This window comes from Solanum dulcamara, chromosome 8 (genome assembly GCF_947179165.1).
Source record: "Solanum dulcamara chromosome 8, daSolDulc1.2, whole genome shotgun sequence".
NCBI classification, from domain to species: Eukaryota; Viridiplantae; Streptophyta; class Magnoliopsida; order Solanales; family Solanaceae; genus Solanum; species Solanum dulcamara.
Window position 1 is genome coordinate 27,233,910 of NC_077244.1, and position 16,572 is coordinate 27,250,481.

Sequence of the window (16,572 nt, forward strand, 5' to 3'; positions counted from 1 at the left end):
CAGGCTGATCATTTAGCTTTAGCTGTAACTTTTGGGGTAACATTATCATGTATCATGTAACTTCTTCCTGCCTGTGCTCCTCCTGTGTTGGATCTATGTTGAAACAAAAAAAGAAGAGAAAATGATTTGTGACAGAGAAGTCTTTTTTTTACCTTGTAAATAACTTTCTCTTATATATTTAACTTTTTCTATTAAGTTTTCTCTCAATGAAGGTTCGAATCACTTCTGATTTCATTTGCTTTTGTCAACTATTTATGTTATACAGATGTATGCTTCTCAATATTTTCCGCAAATCACTGAACTTCTGAGGAGATTGCCCCGGGTTATTCTTCTAATGCTCAAGACAAATGACTGCTTACGAGCAGTTAATGGGTCGTTGGTATGAGTTTATTTTTGCTATTATTCATATGGTTATACTAGCATGAAAATCTTACGAACTCTGATAATCCTCTTTTATCGGATTCATCAACCAACTTATTCAAATAAGAAATTTGATGCTTGTGGACCCTTATTGTTTAGACATTTAGTTAACTGTCTACCATCCTGAGCCAGCAAATAGAGGAAAAAACTTCCTGCCGTTATCCAAAAGGTTTATTTTTTTTATTTTGATATGGTAAAGTCCATTCCCCAAAACCCTGAGCCCAAAATGGCATGTTTTCACTTTGTTCCTTGGTGAGAACCTTAGAGGTGGAAGATCCTGACCTCTAAGCAATTCCCTCCCTCCTCTTCCAAAAGGTTTTATTTTAATTTTATGTTATAAGTATCTCAGTCATATTAGTTGTGATACATTGAAGTATCCAAAATAGCTGTTTTTTAAGAAACTAATAGATGAAAATATTTCCGAATTGTTTTTCCTATCTTGAAAGGATTTGTTCCATTTCTGTTCTTGTTGGTGGTCCTGTATGTCACATGAAGCATCCTGTGAATTCTTCTAACGTGACTTCAGCAATGATCAACTGATATTTCTTTCATTCGTTATCAACAGATTCAAGGGCCTTCTCTTGAGTCATTCTTGATCATTGGAAGGGTTTCATCTGAAGCCGTTCTTGAGTCTGTGTTGTTGCAAAAGAGATCGTTATTATCATGGATCAATTTTTGGGTACAGAAGATCTTGTTGGAAGGCCGTCTTTGCGTAATGCATATAGCAGTGTGGTTTTTGCAATTTCAGAAAGCATTGACATTGGGAAAGCAAGTATAGTTCCAATTTTATTGGATGTCCCAGAACGAACTGACATAGTGAAAGCAACTAAAATGAGGCGATATTAAATATGGAATTTTGTTAAAACTTTATGCATTGATTTTTTTGCAACTCATCCTTTCAGCCTGATCTCTCATTATAGCAGACCAAGAGCCTGGAAGATAGCAATTCTTTCGTAATAAGCTGCATTTACATTTTTGTAGCAGAATGATCCTCTTAGAGTAGGCAAGGGAAACAAAAATGATTATTAATAGAATAAGCTGCTTCTGGTTGTAAAATAATCCTAGGATGACCGCATATTCATTGGGATATTATTGTAAGGTGGCCATAAATTGTGCAATTTTCCTTGAGTCACATAATTAACTTGTGTATAGACAAGCTTTATAGATTTCTCGCTTATCCTAGTAAGATGCTTTGCTTTAATATTTTTCTATCGATTTATAAATTGGGGGAAATGCTTCATAGTGAGTTAGCATTCCTTGTGCAACAAAATTTGGTGAGAAAATGATCTCCATGCACACTTATAATTTGAATAGAACAAAATATTACTACAAAATTGTGTTACTATTATATGTCCTATGTATTTTTAAACTCATTTCCAGTGAAAAGGTCATAGCTAAAATGACACTCGTAATGGACTATTAGATTAAATAAATCACGAAGACATGCACTTTTGATGAAAAGAACTTCCACTCTACAGATGTATATTTTGGAAGCTAAATGTTTGATGTTTGTAACTTTTGGCAGCATCTTGGGGCAATCAAAGTCTAAAGTAAAGATGTTTGATATTTGCGTGAGGTTCTGCAAAGGTTTAATTTGAGGCTTATTGAATAAAAACTTTAGCTCCCGTTCCTTCCCATCTCCGAGGGATGCACTAATCTGTGACTTGTCATCGTATGAGTAAAAAAGAAGTGTAAATTCATGTCCGAGTTTTTCTTTTGTTAGAAACTTGGGTGAACTTTTATTATTTCAAGGTAAAATGGTATGATGGACTCTTATACTTGTATTGATTTGTATTCTGGATCCTTCTACTTAACCCTTTGTCAATTGTACCCCTGAACCCAATTTGTAAACACTTTTTTGACTACTTAGTTGTGCGTGTAACACAATCGCTGACACATATTTTAAAAAGAAATATAAAATGACATGTACGGAATGAACCAAAATCTTGCATCTTCTCATTCTTCTCTCATTGCTCATCTAGACATTTGTACTTTTTCTTTTTCATTTTTCCTTTCTTTCCCATGAAATTATTCAAGTGTTCTTGTTCGCTCTGTTTGATTTTGATTTTCAAGTTATCTATGTAATTTTTCCAACTTATGGTCGTATTTATTTGTTGTTTCATTTGGATTTTCAAGTTTCTATTTATTTGTATGCATCTGTATTTGGTTTTAGAGTCGATTTACAATGATTTTTTTAAAACTTTTTTTGGGAGTTTGTTTTATTTCACGCCCAATGTTAGTATAAGATATTTTTGTAGTAGGGTTATGACTTCAATAGCATATTTTGCTTAGATTCTAAAATTTATTCGTAAAATCACAAGTTAGACTGAAACTAAAATTTTTTTTGTCAATTATTTTAGATATTGAATCTATTAGTGGTCCATTGATTTATATCAGACATGTATAGAAGAATCTTGTGTAACACCCCAAAATATTCTAACTTAGATCAGTCTAGAAGAATCCTAGAGAGAGTGAAAAATTTGTGAACCACATGCAGTACTTACTAATTATAGGTGATGCTACAGGTTGTAGGTAAGGGCTCGTAGTTCACTCCCAAGCTTAAAAAAACCTAAGTCGTTCTTCAAATTCCTATGGATGACTTCTACGAACCGTAGGTGGTACCCTTAGGAGAAGTTTAGAGACTTAGAATCTCAAGTGTGCAAGAGAAGGGCTTCTACAACCCTTAAAAGGGTCTACAATTTGTAGAAGGTTTGTAGACCAAAGTCCTGCATACCTAGCTCAAACCCCTTCCTACGACCAGGGCATACGACCCATAGAAGGGTCTACAGACCTAGGAGGTTCCGTAGACCCAAGCCCCTAAAATTTCAGTTATTCCAGTAGCTCAAGTTAGTATCTACGAGAGGGTTTCTACGGCCCATAGAAGCTTCTACGGACCGTAGAAGGTACCCAGAGATGGCTATGTCAGTTTTTAATGAAGGTTATTTTTGTCCTTTCCCACCCTTTTCAAGTCAAAACCTTGACATTTTGGGACTAAAGTTCTCATAATCACTTCTATGACTTAGAGCAAGGATTCAAGAGGAGAAAAAGCTAGGGTTCAAACGTCTTCTTCGAGTTCTTTAAGTTTCGCCAAGAACATCATTCTTCCAGGTATGTAAGACTACTCAGATTGTTGGACTAAGTTCATCCTCACACTTTACATCTAAATTCAGTAAGTAAAAGGTTAACTTAGGGTTCTAACCCAAGTTTCTTTGAGTTCTTGAATTGAGATTGCATTCGTTCTATTAAATTTTGAGTATTATTATTACTATTGAGTATATGTTTATTCATATGAAATTCTGTTTTTCTTGGATAATAGTTCATGATTATTCCTCACATGAACCCCACGTTAGTTGAGAAGTTAAAATAGTTGCATTGCTTTAAATTATGCATGATTTTTAGAGTTTGAACTAACTAAAATATTATGCATTACTTTATCTTGGAAATAAATTTGAGAAACACGAGAAATTTTTAAATGCATTTACTGAGTTTGAGAAAGTATATTTTTGTAACACCCCGTACCATTCTAACTTAGATCGATCCCGAAGAACCAAGAGAAAAATTGAGAAAATGAGATGTCAGTGACACCACTTGCCCCTCCACGAGCCGTGGAACTGATCCATGAACCCCATTTTTTCTCAGTCACCTTCTACGGTGCCTCTCACGAGCTGTGGAAATGACCCATGAATCCAGCCCTTTTGAGACAGTTGCCATTACCATTTTCACGAATAGCTTCACAGGTCATGAAGGGTTGTACAGTCCGTGAAAGGGCAACCATAAGAAGCTTCGCCCAGTGTTAATGAAGGGCATTTCTGTCTTTTCCCACCTTTCCATAACTGACATCATGACGTTTTGGAACAAAAATTAACCCCTTATCAGTAACCAACGAGGTTTTTCTCTCATTAACACTTAGAATATTTTGAGAGTGAGGATTGAAAATCAGAGGAAAAGCTAAGGTTCAAGAGTTCAAGCAAGATCTTCGAGTTTCACTTAGATAATCATTGTTCTAGGTATGTAATTCTAATCAAAACATTGGACTTAGTTCATCTTCATTCGCTATATCTTTATTCAATTGAGTTTAGTTTTTGAGTTTGAGTTTCAATCCGTTAAATTGAGCTCTTGAGTTATCTATATAATTCCTTAGTGAATGCTTTGTATATATTAATATATTATGATGATTACCATGAATTGGGTTCTTAAATTATCCTTAATGTCTATATTCACATGAACTCTAGATGAGAAAGTTGCATTAATTAAGTTATTCATTCTTTTGAGATAAAATCATGATATATTTTATCTTATAATTTAGAAAGAGTTTGAGCATGAGTCTGTGTTATACCCCGTACTTTTATACATCGAAAGGTTTTTTAAGCTCTTCTAAAGTATCCATATGATCCATGTTATCCATGATGTTACTAAATAATCCGAAGGAGGGAAGGATGTAATGCCCTATATTTTGCATAGACTAGTTCTATGTGAGTAGTGATGGTTGGAAATAGGTTTGGAAGGATTTAAAAGGAGTTTGAGGACAAATAATGTGTCATGGTAATCGACCTACTTGCTTAAGCTACTGGTTTGGATGTCTTACATAATTAAGCTACTTGAGTACATGTTGAGATTAAGTAGCAAGGATCACTCAGGTTCTTAAGGTAATACTAGATTACGAACCTAATAAAAAGAGTAAGTAGGTGATGCACCTACTTCAAGTAGGTGATACACCTACTTAGAATATATGGGCTGCATTTTATGAAAATGGCAAGTAGGTGATGCAACTACTTACAAACTTGTGACATGAATTAAGTGGGGATTAGTAATTAATTATGATTAATTCAGTTAATTAAACTAAACTACTAAGTGGGCCCCACCAAGACACGTGGCAGCAGTTGGTTGGTGCATAGATGGAAAGGACACGTGTAGGAGCTGGACATGTGCCATCCTTGGGGGCTAGACACGTGTAGGGGCTAGAAACATGTCATCTTTAGGGGATGGACATGTGTTACTCTTAAGGGCTATGTATATAAGCCTAAAGTAATGACCAAGAGCTCATTTTTAACTCGTTCTTCTTCTTCCTAACTTAGAGAAAAATAGAGAAAGAGAGGGTGAGAGTTTATGCCATGGCTGCAGCAAATAAGCTCCTAAATTATGGTCCCTAAGTTAATTATCTAAGGTAATTTCGACCTGTTGGGAGGTGATTAAGAATGTGGGATTCATCTTAGGGCAGCAAGGAGGTTCAATGTGAACCTACAAATTTCAGCAAGTTTAAGAAGCCCACTTGTTAAGGTAAGGTTTGATCCCCTTTACACATGTTTTTGTAAGGATTTAAACATGTTGTGGATGTATAAATGTGAACTGGAAATATGAAATTATACACGCTACTGTTGAAGGTTATTGAAGCCGTGTAGGGGTTGTTTTGAAGTAAAAAAGGGTGAATCAATTTTAACTAACATCGTGGTTATTGTTGTTATATGAGGATGAAGGAATTAAATGAAATTAAAAGTGAGAAAACCCCATAATTAAGTGTTGGTGTTGAAACGGGCAGAATCGAAATTGCGTAAACTAAATTGGGTTGATTGTTGTTTTGCTATTATGGTTATGGATTTTGTGTTAAAAGTAAAGAGAATTGTATATGTTAATGTTAACTTTCCATTTGGGCCATGTTGGGGACTGTTTTGGTATGTTGTTATTCTTGTTGAGCTCGGAAGATTAATAATAGCTAAAGTTACACATTGTGTTGCATGTTGGCCGAGCTGTTGTGTTAAAGGGTTATGATTAAATGTCATGTGTGGGATGATTCGGCATTGCATGCAGGCTGTCCGATGTGTTTTTGAGTCTTGTCTCGAATAGCCTCGATATGATATAGTACATGAATGTGTGGGTATTAATGTTGGCTTAGTTGTTAAAAAGTTGATTTGAATATAAGGAAAACCTCGCCTAATTTTCCAGAAAGGAGTTACTAACATTAGAATACATTTTGGACCTCCACGTAACCTAAGCATAGTTCTTGACATCCTATTATAGGTTGAGACCCTTCGGGCAGCGTATACGTGTCATGTTGCGAATAAGCGCTAAAGGTATGTAAAGCTATCCCTCCTTTCTTTTGGAATGTCTTAGATATAAGTGATACGAGGTTTGGGGGGTAATTCCATTCATAAGCTCCACGTATGATTCATGACTCTTACTCACTTCTTGACGGTAAAACTCTTAAAGTAGTTGAGCTATTTCCCTCGAGCCTTCTATATGTTGAATCATAAATGGATGTATAAGCTCCTATTCCTAAGGACTCTACGATGACAAATGTCTCTAATTCCATAAGCTGTTTAGCATTATCTTGATACATGTCTATGATTCCTGAGGCTCCATTTGATATGGTTGATAGTTACATTCAAAGGGTATTTAATATGATTATCGCTTTTAATACTCAAGTGCAAATTTATTCTACTTATTCTATTGAGTCTCAGATGATGATTTAATTTGTATATGGTTACTCACTACTCTGCTCGTGCATACTGTTATTACTTCTTTCACCAAGTCCCAGGCTGGGTATGTTATCACGCGCAATTTACTACATTATCCACCGAGTCTCTTACTAGAGGGACAGGTACGCTATAGTATGATATGATGATTCAATGATATGGTTATGGCACCGAGTCCCATAATAGGCCGGGTATGGTATAAATGTACACGACTTCATTCACCGAGTCTCTTACTAGAGGGCCGAGTACGGCAAATGTATATGATGATATGATAATATAATGTTACGATTATGGTATCGAGTCCCATAATGGGCCGGGTATGGTATATGATAATGATATGCATGATTTGTTTCGTAAGGCACATGTACAGTGATTTCTTGATTATTATACTTGTCTCCTAGACTCTCTACTTCAGTTATGATACTGTTGGTACTCTTAGAGGTTCGTAGACATATGTGTGGGTAGTATATAGATGATGTTCAGATGTGCTAGTATGACTTATGTTTTGTGACGTTCCCTTTCGTAGTGGCAGCCTTTTCGGCTCGCATATATATATATATATATAACGGGGACGACCCCGCATGCTATGGAAGCCTCGTCGGCTTATGTAATGTGTTACCTTTTGATAGGTTGTAAGTCCTCAGGAGATATGTTGTGTTAATATATGAATATATGATAGTTTTGAGATAACATTCTATTTTCTTAAGTTCTAAATTATGCGTGGTTTGATTATAGTTAATAGGGGTGTACGCGAGCGTCCAATTTGGACACCAGTCATGGCCTACATGGTTGGGTTGTGATAAAAGTTGTATAAAAGTAGTTCATCCTTAGAGTGTCTACATACTGTGTCTAGTAGAGTCTTGTTTATCGATGTGCTGTGCACCACATCTATAAACAGGAGGCTACAAGATATTTAGAATGCTATCTTTCCTTTTATTTTAAATTTTATGATAGAGCTGTATTATCAGGGCAATTCCTCCCTAATGGATTATTATTTTTACAGCGATGCCTTCAAGGAAAGCGACATCTGTCCAGAAGGGAAAATCAGTAGCGGGAGAAACTAGCCAGACTCCGAGACTTACTAGGGCCCATACCATTCTATGCCGGAGGTTGTGCTTCAGCCGGCGAGCTCTACTATGCTGCCACCAATAGAGGAGCTTAGAGAAGAAGCAGCTATAACTACAGATCAGGGGGAGGCTTCACCGCCAGCTCTAGAGGTTCTAGTGCCTGAGCCTCCAAGTCCCCATCCAGGGGCGGAGGATAGGGCCATGAGAGACGCAGTTCAGTTACTGACAAGATTAATGGTAGGGCAGGCTCATATGCATGGGCTAGGAATAGATTATGCGGATAAACATAATAGTTTGAGGGCTCGTGACTTTTTGATTTGTAACCCTCCAGAGTTCTATGGGTCGAGGCCTGCGGATGACCCGTAGGTATTTATCCTATAGGTGCATCATACATTAAGGATAATTAGGGCTTATGAGACTGTGTCTGTTGAGTTAGCTTCATATCAGTTACGTGATGTAGCTGTTAATTGGTATGAATCCTGGGAGTTATCTAGGGGTGAGGGTGCTCCTCCAGCTATATGGGATGAGTTTTTAGAGGGCTTCCTTAGTCACTTTCTACCTCCGGAGATGAGACGAGTCAAAGTTGATAGATTCTTACATTTGAGGCAGAATGAAAGGAGTGTTCGAGATTATAGTCTTGAGTTTGACTCGTTGGTGAGATATACTCCTAATATTATAGCTGATAGAGTGCATCGTTATGTGATAGGGATGGATCGTTATTTAATTAATGGCAGTATGTCAATGGCTTCTCAACCAGGTATGGATATTGCTCGGGTACAGGCATATGCACAGGGGGTAGAGGACCGACACAGAGGGCATTAGCCTAATAGAAATCATGACAGACGCCAACATAAGAGGGCTAGATCAACTAGTTATTCAGGTGAGTTTCGAGAAGGGTAGCCTCAACAGTATAGTAGATATCCTTCTCAGCCAACCCAGAGTGCACCCCCACAGTTCATAGGTAGGATATTCGATAGAAAAGGATATTCAAGAGCCGATTAGAGCTCCAGGGTTTTGGGTTTACAGATGAGCAGGGGTTTGCGCCAGTCAAGGCCACCTTTACCTCGGTGTTTCCATTGTGGTAGGCCCCATTTTAGGGAATGCCATTTTGTTACAAATGCTTGTTTTACTTGCGGACGTCAAGGCCATGTTTTGAATGAGTGTCCATTCAGGGCCAGTCTAGGAGGTACAATTCAGCCTACTGGGTCAGTTGCTGGTTCATCTTCTTCTGTGGCTATGCGCCCTATTGGGTAGGGTATTCAGACACCTACAGGCCATGGTGGAGCTTCCAGTTCTAGTAGCCCTTCGAATCGCATATATGCCTTGGCTAGTAGACAGGACCAGGAGGCGTCACCAAACGTGGTTACAGGTATATTATCGATTTTCTCTCAGGACGTATATGCATTGATAGATCCAGGATCCACCTTATCATATATATCTCCCTTTGTTGCTAGTAGGATCGAAATAAAACCTGAGTTAATAGAACCATTTATGGTAGCCACACCGGTAGGAGACTCTGTTATAGTAAAGCAAATATATAGAAATTGCTCGGTGGATGTATATAGTCGTTATACCTTGACTGATTTAATAGAGTTAGATATGATGGAGTTTGATGTTATTATGGGTATGGACTGGTTAGCTTCTTATTATGCTAATGTTGATTATAGAAATAAAATAGTTCGGTTCTAGTTCTTAGATGAGCCAATTACCAAATGGTTGGGGAATATGGCATCGCCGAAGGGTAAATTTATTTCATACCTCAAGCCAAAAAAGATGGTTAGAAAGGGTTATATTTATCATCTGTTTCGTGTGCATAACTTAGAAGTAGAGGTATCGACTCTTCAGTCAGTGCCAGTAGTCAATAAATATCCAAATGTATTCCCGGATGAACTCGCAGGTCTTCTTCCTGAATGGGAGATAGAGTTCACGATAGATGTGTTACCAGATACTTATCCCATATTTCTCCCTCCCTACAGAATGACACCCACAGAGTTGAAAGAGTTGAAGGAGAAACTGAGAGATCTATTAGAAAAAGGCTTCATTAGGCCCAGCACATCACTATGGGGAGCACCGGTACTATTTGTGAGAAAGAAAGATGGGTCACAGCGAATGTGTATTGATTATAGGCAGCTAAATAAGGTAACAATAAAGAATAAATATCCCCTCCCCAAGATTGATGATTTATTTGACCAGTTGTAGGTTGCTAAGTATTTCTCGAAGATAGACCTACGATCAGGCTATTATCAGGTATAGGTAAAGGAAGAAGATATTCCAAAGATTGTGTTCAGAACCCGATACGGACATTATGAGTTTAAAGTAATGTCTTTTGGGCTGACCAATGCTTCAGCAGTGTTTAGGAACCTAATAAACCGGGTGTTCATGCCATTCCTACACCTGTTCGGGATTGTATTTATTGATTATATTCTAGTCTATTCACAATCGGAGAAGGATCATGCAGATCATTTGAGGACGGTACTCGGGGTGCTCTAACATCAAAAGTTGTACGCTAAGTTCTCTAAATATGAATTCTAGTTGACTTCTGTAGCATTCTTGGGGAATGTTATTAGAGCTGATGGTATTCAAGTAGATATATAGAAAATTGAGGTCGTAAAGACTTGGCCTAGACCTATGACACCAACCTGGGGCTAGCAGGATACTACAACAGTTTCTTAGAGAAGTTTTCTTCTATTTCAGTGCCTTTAACAAGGCTAACTCAGAAGGCGACTAAGTTCCAATAGACCAATGTTTGTGACGAAACTTTCGGTTGCTGACAGATAAGTTGACGACGACCCCTATTCTAACTCTTCCCGAAGGACCAGATGGCTACATTATTTATTATGATGATTCCGGTGTTGGCCTAGGTTTTGTACTGATGCAACATGGTAGAGTCATAGCCTATGCCTCTCGGTAGCTCAAGAAGCACAAAAGAAATTATCCTACTCATGATCTGAAGTTAGAAACAATAATTCATGCTTTGAAAATATGGAGACATTATCTATATGGCGTGCATGTTGATATTTACATGGACCACAAAAGTCTCCAATACATCTTCAAGCAAAAGGAGCTAAATTTAAGGCAAAGAAGGTGGCAAGAGTTGCTGAAAGATTATGATGTTGACATCCTATACCACCCCGGGAAAGAGACAATAATTCATGCTTAAGAAATATTACCCTCCGAGATTGACCATGAGCAGAATATAGTATGAATATAATGAGGATCATCATGGAAGTACGTAGGGCCTAGTAATGAAGTAACTAAAAAATGTGATTGTGGGTAAGATTAAGAGTCAGCATCGAGTACACGATAAGGATGAAAGTACATGAAGTAGAAAGGGGTATTGTGTGTATGTACCTCCACCATGGAAAATAGTAAGACCCCTCAAGGATGAGGGAGGTAGCTTTGCAAGACCATTGATGCATTGCGAGTCCATTAAGAGGAACAAGTGGTATTCACTAGGATGAAGATAGTATTATAGCAAAGCTAGAAATACATGTCATCAGAGTATAAGTGCCCCCGAATGGAGAATCAGACGCCATTATAAGCACTAGTGACGTACTGATTGGGATGAAGGAAATACGGCTTTGACTAAGCTACTATATTAGTTATATGACTCGAGTACCAATACTTAGACTAGATTGTGTACTATTTATCGAGAATTCTAAGCACCTCATGGTTGTATTAAGGTTTCTTACAGGGGAAACCTAAGGTATAGATGAGTTAACAGAAGGTGTAGACATGGTGCAGTATGTCAAATATGTTGGAACATAATCATATGCGTATGAACAGTTGAAAATAAATAGAGGATGAAATGGGTACGCCTTAAAGGGGGGAAGTGGATGAGAGAAATACACACGTGAGATGAAATCAACTGGCACTATCACATATTGACAAGAACACTTAAATTTCAAGCGAGATCCCATACTTTCACAAGTTAGCAGGAGTTCAAGGCCAACAATAAACAGATAGGAGCCGCGGTATCTGAGACTGTGCGATGAATCATTGGTAGAACCCTAAGGGATGGGTGCCTCCCACAAGGGGTGAATACAATAAGAGAGTAGGACTGAGCAAACTAAGGACTGTGTAAAGGGTAGTATGGCCGTGTTTGGGTAAAGATTAAGATATAGAAACAACGTCATTGGCCGCTGATATGGTGTCATACGAGTAGCAAGGAGAAAGAATAGAAAACCTCCTATGGTAGGAAATGAGGAGACTAAGGAGTATGTAAAGAAAGAAAAGAAAGAAGTAGGACAAAATAGCGTTAGTACGAGCAAGTCCTAGTGTGAAGTCGATATGTAAAGAAAGACAGACCAGGAGACAAAAAGACTGTGTTTACCTCATAACAGTGGTATAAGAGTAGTTGTACAACCTATGAATAGTTATATACAGCATAAGACCAAGCAGAGGAGTACATGATGAAAATGAGTTATGATATTTTGGAGACGTTATAGAGGAATACGAAGAGAAGTTAAATCAAAAGGCCAAAAAGGACATAGTCATGGTTGAATTAAAGATCTACCCCGACACCGACGCTAAGGTAAATCTTGGGCTACGATGAGTGTCTTCACACATTATTGCAAGGATGGCAATGGAACATGACACGAGTCCTAGGGGGGTCACCCATCCTAGTACTTCTCTCACCCAAGCACATTTAACTTCAGAATTCTGGTGGCTTGATAATGGTAAAACGCGACTAATGAGCCCAGGCGTGGTTCAATAAGCCGTCGAGAAGGTAAAGCTTATTTAGGAGAGAGTGTTAGCAGCCCAGAGTCGACAAAAGTCATACGTAGGTAATCGATATCGACTTCTAGAGTTTCAAGTTAATGATTAGGCATTTCCTAAGGTACCCCCACAGAGAAAGTAATGAGATCCATCAGGAAAGGGGACCTTAGTCCCAGATTCATTGACCTTATCAAATCCTCCACCAAATAGGAAAGGTTGCCTATGAGCTGGACTTACCAGCGAATCTAGAAGCGGTATATCCAGTCTTCCAAGCATCAATACTTTGCAAGTATGTTGGTAATCTAACCCGGGCATATCTGTAGAGGGTATCTAGGTCACAGAGGATTTATCCTACGAGAAACAACCTATCGCCATCCTGGGTTAGCAAAGTAGAAGATTGTGAACTAAGGACGTAGCTTCCGTCAAAGTCTTATGGCAAAATGAGAGTCATGAAGAAATGACCTGGGGAGTTGAAAGGGAAATGAAGCACAAGTATCCGTATCTATTCTCTTTGTCTACAGGTAATCCCAACCTTTGGAACTCTGATATTGATTGCTTGGTGAAAGTATGTGTTATTGCGATAGAACAGAGAAACTCTCTATATAGTCGGTATAAGATCTTGAGGAGGGTTTTGGTTCACATTCAAGGATGAATTTTCTAAAGGGGGTAAGGATATTACACCCCGTACTTTTGTACCTTGGAAGGTTCTTAAGCTTCTTAAGTATCTTAAAAGGTTATTAAGTTTTTGGAGGGATTCTTAAGTTCCTTAAAGCTTCTTAAAGCTTTTCAATCTTCTTAGAAGTTACCATGGGAGCCGGATAGCCCATAACACTATCAAACAACTCTAAGAAAGGGAGAATATGACACCTCATGATAGGAAAGATTGGAAATAGCGTTGTAAGAATCCGAAAAAAGTTGGAGACCAAATAATGAGTCATAGCACTCGACTTATTACATAAGCTACCAACTGGGAAATCTTACATACTTAAGCTACTTGAGTGCATACCACGCTTACGTAGAAAGGATTACATAGGTTCATAAAGTAAGACGAAATTACGAACCCACGAGGAGGAAAAGAGAGTAAAATGTGGTTGCATGAGGGAGTGCCATGTGGAAGCAGCTAGTAGTGCCATGTGGAAGCAGATGAAGCAAGGGGGTGGGACCCCACCTGCCATGTGGCAGACCCTAGTTGGAGGAGGGGGTGTGTTGGCCCTATGAGGGCTTGACACACGTCACCAATTAGGGGTTGACATGTGTCACCCCTAAAGTAGCCTATATATATAAGTTTTATGATCATCCTTATCCAAAAATTCATTCTTATCTTCAAAATTCTAGAAAACTCTAGAGAAAAAAAAGAAGAGAAGAAACTCTAGCTAAAAGAGAAAGAGAGCCACGATTTTGGGAGGAAAAAAGAGGTAAGTTCTCCGATATCGTTCTGTGAATTAGTTATCTAGGGTATACCACAATGTTATGAAGATGTTAGTAATGTAAATTTATGGTTTTTTGCAGCACCAAAACGTTAGCAAGCAGCCACAAAGTTTTAGTCGTGTTAAAGGAACTTCCGAGGTAAGTTTTGACGAGTTTGATAAGTTTCGGGCAAGGTAAGGGCTTACCTTTCAAGTTGGAGTTTATGATGTTTTTATGAGGTATATTACATGTCTTTAATAAGGTTGTAAGTGGAAAAATTGCATAACGATGCTTGACGTTAGAAACAAACTAAATTAAAGTGGTTATACCTAAATTGAAGTCGAGTAGTGGGTTGTCGTTGTGGTGCTGTCGGTGAAGATGGTTCGGTTGAGTGTTGCAGGGCTTTAAACTGTTTTAAAAATGGTGTGGGTTCTTCTGTTTGCATCCACACGACCCTCCGTTTGGTATGGTTAAAGATTTTGTGAAATAAAGATTAAAAACTCTATTTTCGTATCGTAGTTTTGAGCTAAACATTAACACGTGGCACCCCCTAAATTAGCCTATATATATAAGTTTTATGATCATATTTATCCAACAATTCATTCTTATCTTCAAAATTCTAGAAAACTCTAGAGAAAAAAAAGAAGAGAAGAAAGTCTAGCTACAAGAGAAAGAGAGCCACGATTTTGGGCGGAAAAAAGAGGTAAGTTCTCCGAATTTATTCTGTGAATTAGTTATCTAGGATATACCACGATGTTATGAAGATGTTATTAATGTAAATTTATGGTTTGGAGCAACATCAAAACGTTAGCAAGCAGCCACAAAGTTTTAGTCGTGCTGAAGGAACTTCTGAGGCAAGTTTCGACGAGTTTGATGAGTTTCAGGCAAGGTAAGGGCATCCCTTTAAAGTTGGACTTTATGATGTTGTTATGAGGTATATTAAATGTCTTAAATAAGGTTGGAAGTGGAACAATTGCATAAGGATGCTTGATGTTAGAAATAAACTAAATTGAAGTGGTTATAGCTAGATCGAAGTCGAGTAGTGGGTTGTCGTTGTGGTGCTGCAGGTCAAGCTGGTTGGGTTGCATGTTGCATGGATTTAAAGTGTTTTAAAAAGGGTTTGGGTGCTTCTGTTTGCATCCACACGACCCTCCATTTGGTATGGTTAAAGATTTTGTGAAATAAAGATTAAAAACTCTATTTTCGTATCGTAGTTTTGAGCTAGTTGTTTGGAGTTGTATTGTGTAATGTTGAGGTGGTTTACTTTTATATATGCTTATGATTTTTTTTTTTGGTATGGTTGTTGACACTGTGGCTGAGTTGAAACCTCGGGGATGTTGAAGTTACAAGGAAAATGCTGCCCGATTTTTGGTAGCATTGGAACTAGTAACAAACTAGTCGAGGGTAATGGATAAGGAAATGACTCCTATTAGTACTTGGTTGTAGAGTGGGATATTGGAAATTGAAAGGCTATTAATCTTAGAATTTCATGTCAAATAGGTTAAGGAGGTAGTAAGGCAAGCCGAATTTCAATTAATCCCGAAAAAGGTATGTGAAGCTTTCTTTTGACATATCTTAGCCTTAAGTGATTGATATACGAAATGTGGGGATAATTCCATTCATATAACCCCAAGCATGACTCATAAGTCTTATTCAGTTCTCGATGGTAGAATTCCTATACTAGTTGAGTTATTTTCTCTCAAGGCTTCTATATGATGGAGAGTAGTAAGTATGTGAAGTTATCTCCTTTTTCTTGACATGTTTTGGCATAAGTACGTAGAGCTATCCTTCTTTCCTCTTGATATGTATTTGAAATAAGTGTGGTGCTATGATGGTAAGGTAATGCAATAATAAGGTTATGATACCGAGCCCATGATGTGCCGAGTATGATATATGTAATAATGACTCCTTGAGGAAAAGTAGAGACTAGGTAAAGCTTATTCTTTCTCTTCCTTTGGCAGGTCCTAATTGTAAGTAAAATGTGATACGAGCTCTGGAGTAACTCCACTTTTAAGTCCTAAATGAAATCCGTATCTCTTATTCACTTTTGAATGTCAAAATCTGGTAGTAAGTTGAACTACTTTCCTTGAACACCATAGGTTGAGAAGTACTGGGTGCATAAGCTCCTAGTCCTAAGGACTATGTGACGATAGGTATCCCTGATTCTATGAACTGTTAGTATTACTTTAGTACATGTCTACAGTCTCCGAGATCTTAAGTGATATAGGCCTCAGTGGCATTTAGAAGGCACTCGAGATGGCTACACTACTATTCTGGCCCTCGGACGATAGCTTAATCTTCTTACATTATCGAGTCTCTGATAATGATTGTGATTGTATATGGTTACTCTCTACTTGATTCGTGTATACTGTAATATATCTTTCATCGAGTCCTGGGTCGGCTATAATATCATTATTATTATATGATATGTAGATCGTACCGAACATTCCATGACATTCCTATATGATATGTGGATCAGACCGAACTTT

The 16,572-nt window shown here is 37.9% G+C and overlaps 1 protein-coding gene across 2 annotated transcripts in view; it reads left to right on the plus strand.

Annotated features, from left to right (window-relative positions):
* LOC129900350 (putative ABC1 protein At2g40090) overlaps positions 1-1,597 on the plus strand; it is a 43,038-nt gene extending 41,441 nt beyond the window's left edge. For both annotated transcript variants that reach the window (XM_055975310.1, XM_055975311.1), the window contains 2 exons: positions 266-379; positions 986-1,597. In XM_055975310.1, the coding sequence (XP_055831285.1) occupies positions 266-379; positions 986-1,198 (327 nt within the window). In that variant the 3' untranslated portion in view covers positions 1,199-1,597. The remainder of the gene's footprint in view (positions 1-265; positions 380-985) is intronic.
* The last annotated feature ends 14,975 nt before the right edge of the window (positions 1,598-16,572 follow it).